We start from the raw sequence: 15,494 nt of genomic DNA, 5'->3' as shown, positions 1-15,494 counted from the left end.
CAGGGCGACAGAGCGAGACTCCGTCTCAAAAAAAAAAAAAAAAAATACAAAAAAAAAAAACAAAAAAACTTGCCGGGCGAGGTGGCGGGCACCTGTAGTCCCAGCTACTCGGGAGGCTGAGGCAGGAGAATGGCGTAAACCCGGGAGGCGGAGCTTGCAGTGAGCCGAGATCCGCCACTGCACTCCAGCCTGGGCGACAGAGCGAGACTCCATCTCAAAAAAAAAAAAAAGAAAAAAAGAAAAAATTCAACTTCATTCAGAATCCAAAGAATAAAAATGAAAATTAGGTATGTTTTACTTATAAACAAGTCTATCAAGGCCCAGTGTCACGGCTCACGCTTGTAATCCTAGCACTTTGGGAGGCTGAGGCAGGCGGATTGCTTGAGGCCAGGAATTCAAGACCAACCTGGCCAACATGGTGAGACCTCCATCTCTTTCAAAAAAAAAAAAAAAAGAGCGCAGTGGCTCACACCTGTAATCCCAGCACTTTGGGAGACCGAGGCAGGCGGATCACGAGGTCAGGAGTTCGAGACCACCCTGACCAACATGGTGAAACCCCATCTCTACTAAAAATACAAAAACTAGCCAGGTGTAGTGGCATGGGCCTATAATCCCAGCTACTCAGGAGGCTGAGGCAGGAAAATCGCTTGAACCCGGGAGGCAGAGGTTGCAGTGAGCCGAGATCACGCCATTACACTCCACCTGGGCAACAGAGCCAGAGACTGTCTCAAAGAAAAAAAAAAAAAAGCCAATCATAAAACTAGTTTTAATATTGAAAAAGTAGAAACAATCTAAATATTTAACCTGAGTACATTAAAAATTATAATGAAATAAGCTCTGTGTGGTGGCTCACGCCTGTAATCCCAGCACTCTGGGAGGGCGAGGCAGGCGGATCACTTGAGGTCAAGAGTTCAAGATCAGCCTGGCCAACATGGTGAAACCCCATCTCTACCAAAAAATACAAAAAAATTAGCCGGGCGTGGTTGTGTGCTCCTGTAGTCCTAGCTACTTGGGAAACTGAGGCACAAGAATCACTTGAACCTGGGAGACAGAGGTTGCAGTGAGCTGAGATCACACCACTGCACCCTAGCCTGGGCAACAGAGTGAGACCCTGTCTCAAAAAAACAAACAAACAAAAAACTATAATGAAATATGTGTAGCTCTTAAATATGATGACATAAAAATATTTCAGGAAAATGCTTACAATATATTAAGTTTAAAAGCAGGTTCCGGCTGGGCATAGTGGCTCACGCCTATAATCCCAGCACTTTGGGAGGCCAAGGCAGGCGGATCACGAGGTCAGGAGATCGAGACTATCCTGGCTAACACGGTGAAACCCCATCTCTACTAAAAAAAATACAAACAATTAGTCAGGCGTGATGGCAGGCACCTGTAGTCCCAGCTACTCGGGAGGCTGAGGCAGGAGAATGGCGCGAACCTGGGAGGCGGAGCTTGCAGTGAGCCAAGATAGCGTCACTGCACTTTAGCCTGGGCAACAGAGCAAGACTCAGTCTCAAAAAAAAAAAAAAAAAAAAAAAAAAAAAAAAAAAAACAGGCAGGTTCCAAAACAGTATTATGGGGTAGGCACACTTGTCATTTTTATAAACATAAGTCAGTCCACATGTTTGTAGTAAAAATCATGGAATAGTAAACACTACAGTGTTTACAATCTTAAATTCTTGTTCAATGGCAGAATTATGACTTTTCTTTTGTTTTTCTATATTTTGTACTTTTTTCTACAATGTTCCCATATTGCTTTTGTAATGAAATCTTCTTGATGATTTTGAAAGAGTCCTTCAGGAAGGCAATGTTGGGATAATTGGCTGCACAAGGATGTTCTTCACTGAACAGTGAAAATTCTTGCCAATTTAGGCCAGCGGCAGTGGCTCACGCCTGTAATCCCAGCACTTTGGGAGGCCGAGGCAGGTGGATTACTTGAGGTCAGGAGTTTGAGACCAGCCTGGCCAACATGGCGAAACCCCATCTCTACTAAAAATGCAAAAAAATTAGCAGGTCGTGGTGGCGGGCGCCTGTAGTCCCAGCTACTCAGGAGGCTGAGGCAGGAGAATTGCTTGAACCTGGGAGGCAGAGGTTGCAGTGAGCTGGGTTTGCGCCACCGCCCTCCAGCCTGGGTGACAGAGTGAGATCATGTCTCAAAAAAAAAAAAAAAAAAAACGAAAAACAAAAAAAATTGCCCATTTGATGGTTACAGAAATGCGCTGGGATGGCAATGGCTGGGAGGAAGGCCAAGGGGATAAACTGCTCCAGATCCAGGAATCCCGAATTTGATGTTACCATGAAATCTAAATGTGTAGAAAGCACAAAGAATCTGGAGTCCCCGGACACTGAGTTTGAATCCTACAGCTGCTTTGAGGAAGATGCCTTAGCTTTCCGAGACTCACTGTCCATAAAGTGGAAGTAAGAGCAATGTAGGATAATGGTGAAGATTAAATAAGATAATGAGTTGCTTTGTGAAGCAGAAAGTTTTTTTTTTTTTTTTGAGACGGAGTCTCGCTCTGTCGCCCAGGCTGGAGTGCAGTGGCCGGATCTCAGCTCACTGCAAGCTCCGCCTCCCGGGTTTACGCCATTCTCCTGCCTCAGCCTCCCGAGTAGCTGGGACTACAGGCGCCCGCCACCTCGCCCGGCTAGTTTTTTTGTACTTTTTAGTAGAGACGGGGTTTCACCGTGTTAGCCAGGATAGTCTCGATCTCCTGACCTCCTGATCCGCCCGTCTCGGCCTCCCAAAGTGCTGGGATTACAGGCTTGAGCCATCGCGCCCGGCCAGTGAAGCAGAAAGCTCTAAACAAATGCTGGATGCAGCAGATAATAACATCTATGTCTAGTTTAGCTTTGGCAAGCTGGACAGCGGCTGCTGTGGTTGAATTTGCCCTGACTGCTGAGAACACTGGGCATGTTACGGGTGAGAGATAATTTTCCCATAGGGTTCAGGCAAACTCTTGAATTTTCTGGTCCATAGTACTATAGAATATAAAAATAAACTAGCTGGGCATGGCGGCTCATGCCTGTAATCCCAGCAACTGGGGAGGCTGAGGCAGGAGAATCACATGAGCTCAGGAGTTTGAGACCAACATTGTGAGATCCTGTTTCTGCAAAAAGTTTAAAAATTAGCCAGATACAGTGGCAGGGCCTATAGTCCCAGCTACTTGGGAGGCTGAGGTGGGAGAATCACTCGAGCCCAGGAGTTTGAGGTTATAGTTAGTGATGATGACACCACTGCATGCCAGCCTGTGTGAACAGAACGAGACTCTATCCCAGAATTTTTTTTTTTTTTGAGACAGATTCTTACTCGTGCCCAGGCTGGAGTGCAGTGGCAGAATCTCGGTTCACTGCAACCTCTGCCTCCCAGGCTCAAGGAACTCTCCTGCCTCAGCCTTCCGAGTAACTGGGATTACAGGCATGCGCAACCATGCCCGGGTTAATTTTTTTTTGTATTTGTAGAGATGGGGTTTCACCATATTGGCCAGGCTGGTCTCGAACTCCTGACCTTGTGATCTACCCGCCTCAGCCTCCCCAAGTGCTGGGATTACAGGTGTGAGCCACTGCACCCAGCCTAAAAATTTTTTTTCATTAAAAAATTTAAATAAAAATAAACTTATTCAGAGCTCAGAGGGAGGTGTTTGGTGACCTGCTGACTACTCTTTGAGGAGTGAATATATGGTCCCTGATGAGAACCCCTGGTTAGTCGTGTGCTGAGCACTGGGAAGGAGAGAAAATGGCACAAAATGCAGACATCTGTTACCTCCTTCGCCTATACCTGCTTACTGATGTTTCGGCGAAATGCTTGGGAGCTGAGTTGGGTGGACCGAGGATGCCAGAGCTTGTCATCTAAAGAGGCTGGGAGAGGCTGGGTGGTGGTTCCGGTTAGATGGGTCTCCACCCTGCACGAGATAGATGGGCAAGCTCATGAATCATGAGCCCCTCGTGTTCATAACCCATTAACTAGTTTGTCGCAGCGCCACTCTTGACTTTCCCACAATATGGGCCCAGACATTCTCAGAGGGTACCATGTTCTTCAGTCCACCCAGATGAAATGGATTTACAAATCCAATGATGAGCTTTCTGAGTATTGACTGTGTTTGGAGATTCGTTCTTGACTGTGCCACTCCAAGTCCTTCAAATGAAAGACAACGTTCGCCCTTTTTTTTCCTTCCTTTCCTGCTCCTTCTAGGATACCCCTCGCCACGTTTTCTGTTTTACCTCCTTTTCTTTCAAGGAATCATTTTAATTGTTCTTCCTCTCCTTGTTCCTCAGTTTCCCTCGCCTTCTCCTCATGTCCTCCTCTCTCTGCCTGTGGATCTAGCCAGCGTCTTCCTCTGTGCTCTTCATGTCACAGGCACCTGTCACCAGGAGCCACTGATGCCAGGCTGTCCTGAGCCAACTCACAGGGAGGACTGTGTGATGAGGGAGTGCAGACGGCAAGACAGACATTCAGCAGCAGAATGGGGGCTGCCCTTGCCGCCCACGTCACCCAGGCTGGGGCTCCTGAGCTGCGTGGTCCTCCCTTCATCACTCACCCCTTCTCTGCCAGCCCTCCTCCCCTGCCCTCCCTCCACAGGAGCCCTTGGATTTACCCACACCTGCTGGTGCCGACATGCCCTAGACTGAAAGCGCTGCTCCAGGTGTGGTTTCACCTGGTGAATGGAGAGGCACGGGGCGGCTCTGTGTCCAGAGGTGGGAAAGGCTGTTCAGGGCCAGCCTTGCGCTTGGGTTCAGCCAGCGCAGCTGCCCCCGTCCATGCCAGGCCGTTCTGTTGATCCCCGCTACCGAGCGGAGCGTCAGGACAGGAGCTTTTGCTGTCTCCTTCCTGCCTCAGAACCCCACCCACTGTGTTTTTTCTCATCTGAATCTCATGTTGAAATCTCCAGCCCAAGGGGTTTCCCAACACCTTCCAGTTTTGAATCAACCCGCTGATGCCAGCACTCCCAGAAGAGGAATAGAGATGTGAGGTGGGACCTGGCCTGGCACTGCGCCCTGAAGACACTCCTGTGCCCGCAACAGTCATCCGACTGGTGGCATCTGGACAAACAAACCTAGTTCCCTCCTTAGCTTCCATGAAGGAGAAAAACAAGTGGGTACAAGCTGAGGACAAGGCTGGGAGTGGAACTGTAGGAACAAGGACTGGCCAGATGGTGACACCAAGGCGGCCACGCTCCTCCCCTGGAGTCACAGCTGCAGGTCTGGCCTGCACCAGGTGGTCCTCTCGGGCAGCCAAAGAATTCTCTGCCCTCACCAGTGTCTCGGTGGAAACCACGCCCAGTCTCTCTCGGGCCACCCCACAGGAATATGCCTTTTAGTTCCCCACCTACGGCTTCATGGGGAAGACTTCTGGCAGCAGGGGCCCAGACGCGGCAGCAGAGTCTAGAGCAAACCCAGAGAACTGGGTCAGTCTTCCTCTTTGTCCTACTGCAGCCTCGGGGGCCGGTCATTCTCCGAAGGCGGCTGAAGGACAGCAATAGGGCCAGAATGGCCACCTGGGTCTATGCATCATGTTCTAGCCAACAAAACATCCCACCTTGGATTTTATTTTTAAAATCTATTCAAAGCTTTGGTTCTGCATCCAGTTCTCAGAGAGCCCATCCCCTCATCCAAATGCGCAGAGCGGCGTGCCGGCACTGAGCCACCTCTGGAGGGTCGGCACCCTCTCACAGGGGAGAACACCGCAGACTGTAACGGAGCCTCTCTCTGCTCCTCTGATTTGAGGAGCAAGTACACCTGATCCCACAGCAAGCACTTGTTCTTGGCACTTGGTGTCACTCTTGCTTCATCTTGGCTCAGCTTACACCCTTCAACAGACTGGTGGCGATCACCACAGAGAACTCTCTTCTTCCCCCTCTGCGCCACATGCACACACATGCACACTCACACAAGTACACTCACATATGCACACAATTGCACACACATGCACACTCATACAAGTACACTCACATATGCGCACACTTGCACACACGTGCACAATTGCACACATATGCACTCACACACGCACTCACGTGCACACACGCACACTTGCACACACGCACATTCACATACGTGCACAATTGCACACATGCACATTCCACATGCACACTCACACACACACACACATGCCCGCCAGGGCAGGAGCCTGGCTCTCCAGGAGACAGGGTAAGTGTCCAGACAGAAGGATGACAGCCATGTTGTGGCACAGGAGGGCCCCATGGCGGATGGTGGGGGGGAAGGGCCATGTGGACAGGCAGGGTGGGGTTGGGAGGGGTCCTCATCTTTCCTGAGCAGGGCCCCGGGTGGAACCAAGTCTTCTGGGATTGTTCATTGTTGACTTCGTCAGCATATTCTTAAAACTCGAAATTGCTCAGAAGATAATCTAACAGCACAAACATGCACACATAAGCAGTAAGAGTCTGTTGGCATCAAATTGGCAAACTGTGGTAGCAGAAGCACAGAAAGGATCCATTCCAGCTGTGAGGCTTGCTGCCCCTCCCCCTTCAATGCGCTGGCTACCAAGCCTTTGCCAGTCCCCAGTGCAGCAGTTCACAGACTTTTTTTCTGCTAAGAACGGCTTTTGGCAACCCCAAAAATGTGATGTGTCCTTTCGGTGGGTAGAATTAATTGGCGTAATAGAACGTGTCCTCCTCTCAGGCTTCAGCACTGCTGCTGCATCTTCGCAGCTTCTCTCAGCCTCAGTTCTGTCACTTTTCCTCACTCAGACAACAAAGGTTTCTACTAGCGAGGCAGTAATGAGCTCCCACTGGACTTTGGGGTCCTCTAGAATCACCTGCAAACTCTGCTCCTCCCTCCCAATGTTGTCTCTAGAAGATTCCTTTGTCCTCGAGGCTCTCCTTTCAGTGAAGGACCCTCATGGGGACACAGTGCCTCCTCTGGAGGACACAGCCATAATATTCTTCTCATAAGAAATCCAACTCCTTGACCGGGCACGGTGGCTCACGCCTATACTCCCAGCACTTTGGGAGGTCAAGGCAGGTGGATCACCTGAGGTCAGGAGTTTGAGACCAGCCTGACCCAACATGGTGAAACCCCATCTCTACTAAAAATACAAAAATTAGCTGGGCATGGGGGTGTGCGCCTATAATCCCAGCGACTCGGGAGGCTGAGGCAGAAGAATCACTTGAACCTGGGAAGCGGAGGTTGCAGTGAGCAGAGATCACACCACTGCCCTCCAGCCTGGGCAACAGAGCAAGACTCCATCTCAAAAAAAAAAAAGAAAAGAAAGAAAAGAAAACTCCTCTGCTACCCGTGAGGGAAGGTGGCTCAGGATGAAAGAGAAGTTTGACAATCCCTAAATATCACCAGCTTAAGAAGAGCCATTACCCAAGAAGTCAGTGTGGAAAGGGCTGCCGGCCTCAGCCACAGCTGTCCTCTACCCACACTACCGCCTGCCGCAGGCCACAGCACTGTCAGCCGAAAAAGCCCAATGATATCTGGGTTACAGGGCTTGAGGCTGCCTTGATTTCTAGCCAACAGCTGGACTGTCCTCAGCAAGAGCTCTCCTGGGAACGGGTCGGGGAGATTCCCTGTGCCCTGTCATTCTGACATCTCCCTGCACAAGGGAGCAGGTTAACCATGTCCTTGCCACCTCATCTTTGAAAACATCTCATAAAAGCGCATCAGAGAAAACAGTCTTTTCATCCCACCTATCATTAGTTCCCAGAACAGGGGCTGGGGGTAGGCAGCCTCCCTGAGAGTTTGCGGGATGAGGCAACACCGGCGCCTGAACTACCATTTAGCCTACTTCTGGAGATAAGCCTGTTGATGTCAAAGTCAGGAATGACCAACTCCAGCCAACAGCGCCCTGTGGAACTGGGTCTCTGGCATCTCCTTTCTCCCAGGCACCATCCCCAGGGCAGGAGACAGGAACCCTAGATCGTGGGGGTTTGTGAACTGACCTAGGTAAATAATAACAAGTTGGGCTGCGCTCTCCTTGAGGTAGTTTAAAGTACTTTATCACCATTACCTCACCGATCTCACCAACATCCAGGAAGGAAGGAAAGAAAAAAGGCAGAAGCTTTCTCATTTCATAAAACAAAAGTGAATGGGGGATGGGCGCAGTGGCTCACACCTGTGATCCCAGCACTTTGGGAGCCTGAGGCGGGTGGATCAGCTGACGTCAGGAGTTCAAGACCAGCCTGACCAATGTGATGAAACCCCGTCTCTGCTAAAAATACAAAAACTTAGCCAGGCGTGGTGGTGGGCACATGTAATTCCAGTTACCCAGGAGGCTGAGACAGGAGAATTACTTGAACCTGGGAGGCGGAGGTTGCATTGAGCCAAGATCTCACCACTGCACTCCAGCCTGGGCAACAGAGCAAGACTCCATCTCAAAAAAAAAAAAAAAAAAGTGAATGGGGAGTGGGAGCTTTTAGGTGAACCAGCTCCTATTCACTCACGGTCAGTGAAGAACAGGTATCGCAAATATACACAATAACACCAATGGGGAGGGCACACAAATGAACTCCAAAGCCCTGACTGGCTCATAGCCAGAAAAAAACAAAAACATTCCCGATTTGGGTAGAGGGGTCCTCAACTGGGAGTTTGACAGTTCAGACTGATTTCAAAAGACGGGCTGAATTTCACCCCTCTGTGCTGGAAAGGGTATCAAACCATAAATTCCCCCTGTCCTGACTTCACCAAACTGTAAACAACAGAGACGCGCACCTGAGTAATTAGAAGAAAAAGCTAAGTGGCTTGTCAGCTAAGTGGCTTGAGTAGGCATAGGTGTGGCTGGAAGCATTCTGTGTATTTTCTCTACAGCCAAATGTGTAAACAGTCAGAAATACTAGTTTAATAAGCTTATAAATTTGGAGTGACTCTACATCTGACAGTGAGGTCTGGGGTTCAACTATTTCACCTCTGAAATCAAAGGGGCTGCGATGGAGTATTCATCTCTGACCAATTCTTTTTTTTTTTTTTTTTTTTTTTTTTGAGACGGAGTCTCGCTGTGTCGCCCAAGCTGGAGTGCAGTGGCGCGATCTCGGCTCACTGCAAGCTCCGCCTCCCGGGTTCCCGCCATTCTCCCGCCTCAGCCTCCGAGTAGCTGGGACTACAGGCGCCCGCCACCGCGCCCGGCTAGTTTTTTGTATTTTTAGTAGAGACGGGGTTTCACCGTGTTAGCCAGGAGGGTCTCGATCTCCTGACCTCGTGATCCGCCCGCCTCGGCCTCCCAAAGTGCTGGGATTACAGGCTTGAGCCACCGCGCCCGGCTTTTTTTCTTTTTTTGGGGGGGGATGGCGTTTCGCTCTTATTGCCCAGGCTGGAGTGCAGTGGCACAATCTCAGTTCACTACAACCTCTGTCTCCCGGATTCAAGCAATTCTCCTGCCTCCGCCTCCTAAGTAGCTGGGATTACAGGCGCCCACCACCACGCCTGGCTAATTTTTTGTATTTTTAGTAGAGATGGGGTTTCATCATGTTGGCCAGTCTGGTCTTGAACTCTTGACCTCAGGTGGTCCACCCACCTCGGCCTCCCAAAGTGCTGGGATTACAGGCGTGAGCCACCATGCCTGGCCCATCTCTGACCAATTCTTCCAGAATGTTCCACAGGTTTCTTCCTTATGATTCTATTTTACTGACACAAACAATTTGCCCTCCAATGTTTTGTGGATAACAACTCTGGGTATTCAAAGATGTTTTCTGACATCTTATCTCTTTCCTTCCCTTCTTGGTCTGCCCTGGGCTACCTGAAATGCCTCCTAAACACGTGCTTCCCTTACCAACGTTCATGAGACGGGTACTTGTCCTGGTTAACTCCTACAAATTCACAAGATTCTCTAATGCTCAAGTTCAAAGCACTTGCATCTCTAGGTAATCATTGTTTGCTATAATGGTCTTTAGTTTTTTCTATCTACAATGTTTCTAAACGTTAATTTAACTGAACTTAAAAGCGACTGTGCATAATGTGCCGCAACTTGGCACTCAGCTCATGTAAACAGTGTCTTGCTGACAGGGTAGGTCTAGCGCAGGAAATAACCCCGTCAGCAGCGCTGTCCCACATAGGACTACAAATCCATGACAGCCTCAGGGGTTCCCCACGAGTCACAATGGGTGATGTCATTCTTCTGGGGCTTGGCTAGGCCATGGCTGGGTCTAGAGGCACTCTCTCTTCCCAGTCCGTTTTTAGAACTAATATTTGCAGTGCTACCTCCACATTTCCCTCTATTTCTGATTCATGCCAGCCTGGGGCCTGAGACAGAACAAGCCTGCAGCTGAACACATTGTTACCACTTTTTTTCCAGAACCTTAGGAAAACGTTAATATCCAGGGCTATGAGTGACCTTGCCATCCCACATCATGGAACTGTTTATTAAACAGACGGATGGACAACCTTATAATTAGGTCAACTACGTATGCTCCGATTCAAGCCCTTGGTTCCATTCCTCTTCTCTCTAAGATTAGGGAATTTCTCAATGACCAATAACGCAGAAATGCCCCCCCTCACATCCCGAGGGAGATTGCTCAGCCTACAGCCACCCTGTGAAGATCTCATGACTTCTGGCATCTGCCCCAATAACCCAAGTCTCTTATCTGTGAGCTTTGGTTTGTCAGACCCTGTTGTTCGCATTAGTCTTCCTGTGCCTGTGAGGACAGAACCCGGACAAAGTGGGAGTCCTGATCCTGCGTATGCTGGTTGAATAGGTAAACACCCTCAGATAAGGAGGCCTTGGGAAAACCATTGTGACGTCCTAAGAATGCAAGGTGTAAAAGTTCCGATCCCACTCTCCCATCCCTAAACCAGTTGAGACACAGACCTGCCCTTCCCCAGGTTGACTTGGCCCGAGTAGATAGCATCTGCAATCTGCACTCGCTCCCTCCCTCCCAAGTGAATCAGTCCCCAACCGGTTACCTCCCCAGGCTCCTTGGAGACACAATGCCAAGTACAGCCTAGGGGGTGACGGCTCCATTTCAGGAGCCTGGCATCTCCGAGAGTGCCACCCCAATCCTCCGCTTTGGGCAGGTGCATGGGGAGGACTCAGGAAAGAGGTGTTCTGCCATGGACCAGTCCACGTCCAAAAAGTCTCGAGAAGTGCCCGGGAGCCAGGAGAAGAGCCGAGAGATGAAAGGAGATGCCTGAGGTGCCGCAGCCCAGGTCTGAGCCGGACTAGAAACCGCGTGACAAAACAACGATGCGTTCTTAGCCGTGATGGAACTCCCAGATTAGCTCGACTTTCTTCCTTTTGTTTTGTTTTGTTTTGTTTTATTCATCTCTGTAGCATCTGTTTTCCTCTGGGCATGTGACACTTCCACTTTTTCCCTTCTTTGGTCCTCTTCCAGAGGTTCTGTTCTGCGCTGGATTAGGTCAGGAGTGATGGATTGTTCTTATACACACGGGATATGGTGGATGAATGTGTTGATCTGACACTCATTGAGAGTTCTAAACAGGGAACCACAGCAGTGACAAGTGGTGAAAGACACGGCCCCTGCCTCTCGAGCTTCTGTGGGACCTAGCAAGCTGGTGGGGCGCACCCAGCTTTATGCATCTGTCCTCAGGAGAGCTGCACAAGCTCCAATTTTTTTACTTTTATTTTTATTTATTTTTTGAGATGGAGTCTCACTCTGTCATCCAGGCTGGAGTACAGTGGCACGATCTCTGCCCCCCAAGTTCAAGCGATTCTCCTGCCTCAGCCTCCCAAGTAGCTGGGATTACAGGCGCCTGCCACTGCGCCCAGCTAATTTTTGTATTTTTAGTAGAGACAGGGTTTCACCATCTTGGCCAGGCTGGTCTTGAACTCCTGACCTCGTGATCTACCCGCCTTGGCCTACAAAAGTGTTGGAATTATAAGTGTGATCCACCGCGCCCAGTCTCAGGCTCCGATTTTTCTAAATGGAAGCCTCATCTCTTACTGACCCACTGGGTAACTGAACCCTTGATTTTTTTTTTTGAGACGGAGTTTCACTTTTGTTGCCCAGGCTGGAGTGCAATGGCGCGATCTCGGCTCACTGCAACCTCCGCCTCATGGGTTCAAGCGATTCTTCTGCCTCAGCCTTCCCGAGTAGCTGGAATTACAGGCATGCGCCACCACATTCGGCTAATTTTGTATTTTTAGTAGAGATGGGGTTTCTCCATGTTGGTCAGGCTGGTCTTGAACTCCCGACCTCAGGTGATCTGCCCACCTTGGCCTCCCAAAGTGCTGGGATTACAGGCATAAGCCACCGCACCCGGGCAGAACCCTTGATTTTTATGTAAGACTGATCTCTTGGCCTGGCGCAGTGGCTCACGCCTATAATCCCAGCACTTTGAGAGGCCAAGGCAGGCAGATGAACAGTTCAGGAGATTGAGACCATTCTGGCCAACATGGTGAAGCCCTGTCTCTACTAAAAATACAAATATTTGCTGGGTGTGGTGGCGTGCACCTGTAAACCCAGCTACTTGGAAGGCTGAGGCAGGAGAATGGTTTGAACCCAGGAGGCAGAGATTGCAGAGTGAGCCAAAATCACGCCACTCCACTCCAGCCTGGCGACAGAGTGAGACTCCGTCTCAAAAAAAAAAAAAAAAAAACGGATCTCCCGCTGGTAACAACTGGTTAATTAGTCTCTGGTTTTCTGTCCTCCTTCTACTCAAATACACCAGAAGAGCTCTGTATTTAAATACGACCAAGTATGAATCTCTGGTCAAGTGAAGACTATTTCTAGAAAACGAGTAAGTCTTCCCAAATTCATCTGCCTCGGCTAGGATGGGCATAAATCACTTTTTCTTGAATTGGTCTGCATTGCATATCCTATTTCCTTCTCATCTTCTTTTTTTTTTAATTGCCAAACAAGATGTATGCCACCCAAGCCACAAAATGGTAGACAACCAATTTCTGTCCTGCTACATCCAAAATTCTCTAAGGTTCTACAAATACGAGTAATGATCACTAAATGACTTGTGCTGTAAGGGAAGAAGAGGAACTGGAAATATTCCAGCTAGTGCCAGGAGCTCTGGGGACCCCAGCTCTGCCTGGCTGCCTGGGTCCACTCATTCCCAAGGAGATAATGTCTATGGCTGCTGACGGGTCTCTCTGGTGACCACACTTTCAGAACTGGAAATTGGTGGTGGCCTGATGTGTAGCCTGACAAAGGGCCAGTGTGTCTCTGTCCCAGAAATTGAGATTGTCCCAGAAATCTGAGGCCACATGGTTACCCGCAGGACAATTCTGACACCATTTAGCTCATTGAAGCAGATGTTCAAACTCTCCAAACCCACCTATCTACTCACAATTTGCATCCCCCCAACCCCCATCAGTCTCCTTTTTTTAAAAAAAGAGATATGCTAAGCCAGGCATGCTGGCTCAGGCCTGTAATTCCAGCACTTTGGGAAGCTGAGGCAGGAGGATCACTTGAGACCAGGAATTTGAGACCAACCTGGGCAACACAGCAAGACCCTGTCTCTACAAAAAATAAAAATAAAAAAATGAGCCAGTGATGCCTGCCTGTGGTCCTAGCTACTTGGGAGGCTGAGATGGAAGGATTGCTGGAGCCCAGAAGGATGAGGCTACAGTAAGCTGTGATTGTAACACTGAACTCCAGCCTGGGCAACAGAGCCAGACCCTGTCTCTAAAAAAAGAAAGAAAAAAGAGCCAGAAATGCTAGCGGTAAAAAAAAAAAAAAAAACACCTAACTTAAAGCCTGCACATTCCCCGCAGGGGGTGTTTATGGCCCTGTATCCAGCTGGCTCTTCCTAGATTCAAAAGTAATTATTCCAAAAGAATGCTTTATGGTTAAAATTAAGCCACAGTCCAAACGCTGTTAGAACCAGACTTTGAACAAATGCCAAAGAGGACAGTTATCAACATCTTCTTGACAAAAAAAGAGATCCACCAGAAGGAAGAAATCTAAAACAAACAAAAAAATTAAGTAAAATGTTGAAACCTGTTCAACCACCCTACTATAGTTAGTACGCACTTTTTAACCACATTAGGAAAGCGAAACTCGTCGTGGGTGGGGTGGAAACGCTCCCAGGTCATCCAGTCTAAAGAAACTCGGGTCGCGCCTACCTGAGGGACGTGCGGGCGCGGCTCGGCCCCCACGAGGCGCCCCGACACCCCGCCGGCCGCGCGGCTCCCGCAGGCACAGGGCCCGCCCCGGCGAGCACCAGTGCATCACGCCGGTGACGTGGGTCACCTGCCCTGATGCGTTATTCCGCCGCTTGATGAAGAAACCAGCATCTAGGAAAACAGAGGCACCCATTAGCGTGCACGAAAATGCCCCAGGGAGCTGAGAGCTGGCGAAGTCACGAGTGCTGGGCTCCGGGCGGGAGGTGGGGGCAGGGCGGCGGGGCAGGGCCGGGGTGGGAGCGGCGATCCGAGGCCGCATCAGCAGCGCCCCCTCCTGGAACGCCGGGAGCGCCGCGCGCTCGGGTGCCGCTCTCCTTCCAGCCTGGCGCGCCGCTGACCCCTATCGGACAACGCTTTGACCGTTGGCTAAAGCAAGTACCAGACGTCAGCTCCTCCAGGTGGCAAGCACGCCTGGCCAAGCCTCAGTTTCCACATCTCTCAAATGGGAGCGATGGCAACACCAGCTACCCTTGCACACCTCAGAGGGTGACCAGGAACAAATGAAGGAAGAGCCGCTGTTTCTCCCTGGGCCGGCCTCACTGCTTAGGCCCGCCTAGCTGCTTAGGCCCTAGCAAAATCCAGGTCGCCTCCCTGAGGTCATCTTTCTCCCCCTTGTCTGAACTAGGAGCACAGTTATAAAACCACAGTCATGTTGTTCTGAGTGGTGTCTCTCTTCTAGTAGCTTCAATAACTACACAAATGTATTTAGCATGATTTTCAAAACATTTTTTCTTATAAGCATGTATCATAATTTGAATTAGTTTTCTGGCAATTAACCATTCACTGTCTAAATCCCCCACCACACTGTGAGTCCTGGGGATGCAGGGACCTCCCTGCCACTGTCACTGTTATGTCTCCAGAATCTTCCTAGCATAGTGCCTCCCACACAGTAGGTGCTCAATAAATCACTGTTGGAAAAATACATGGATGAAGCCTAGGAGCTGGAGGCTAGCCAGAAACAGAAAGGACAAAGTCAGACATGGGAGGAAATCCTATTTCCAGAATGGTAACTCAAGTTAATATTAAAAATGAGGCCAAAGGCTGGGTGCGGTGGTTCATTTCTGTAATCCTAGCACTTTGTGAGGCCGACGTGGGTGAATCACTTGAGGCCAGGAGTTCGAGACCAGTGGGGCCAACATGGTAAAACCCTGTCTCTACTAAAAATAGAAAAAATTAACTGGGCGTGGTGGTGCACATCTGTAATCCCAGCTATTGAGGAGACTGAGGCATGAGAATCTCTTCATGCCTCCCTTCATGGGAAGCGGAGGTTGCAATGAGCCGAGATTACACCACTGCACTCCTGCCTAGTGACAGAGTGAGACTCTGTGTCAAAAAATAAAAATAAAAAAGGCCAGACACAGTGACTCATGCCTGTAATACTAGCACTGGAGGAAGCCAAGATAGGAGGATCACTTGAACCCAGGAGTTCAAGACCAGCCTGGGCAACAAGGTG

The 15,494-nt window shown here is 49.7% G+C and overlaps 1 protein-coding gene across 16 annotated transcripts in view; it reads right to left on the bottom strand.

The window, feature by feature from the left end:
* LOC117081646 overlaps positions 1-15,494 on the bottom strand; it is a 48,462-nt gene that overhangs the window by 17,659 nt on the left and 15,309 nt on the right. For 9 of the 16 annotated variants that reach the window (XR_004436218.1, XR_004436219.1, XR_004436223.1 and 6 more), the window contains exons 4-5: positions 13,982-14,152; positions 3,776-3,899 (exon numbers count right to left, since the gene is read on the bottom strand). The exons of 1 other annotated variant lie outside the window; for it this stretch is intronic. Coding sequence is in view for 1 of the 15 variants with exons in the window: in XM_033207839.1 (XP_033063730.1) it covers positions 13,982-14,300 (319 nt within the window). In the remaining 14 variants the exon portion in view is untranslated. Of the gene's footprint in view, positions 1-3,775; positions 3,900-9,396; positions 11,380-13,549; positions 13,820-13,981; positions 14,601-15,494 lie in introns of those variants that run through there. 6 more of the 16 variants (XR_004436222.1, XR_004436216.1, XR_004436226.1 and 3 more) reach the window with 5 other exon arrangements.

Source organism: Trachypithecus francoisi, unplaced genomic scaffold (genome assembly GCF_009764315.1).
Source record: "Trachypithecus francoisi isolate TF-2019V2 unplaced genomic scaffold, Tfra_2.0 Lachesis_group8, whole genome shotgun sequence".
Lineage (NCBI taxonomy): Eukaryota > Metazoa > Chordata > Mammalia > Primates > Cercopithecidae > Trachypithecus > Trachypithecus francoisi.
Note: the sequence above shows the minus strand (reverse complement) of the source record. Positions and strands in the feature narration are given on the sequence as shown.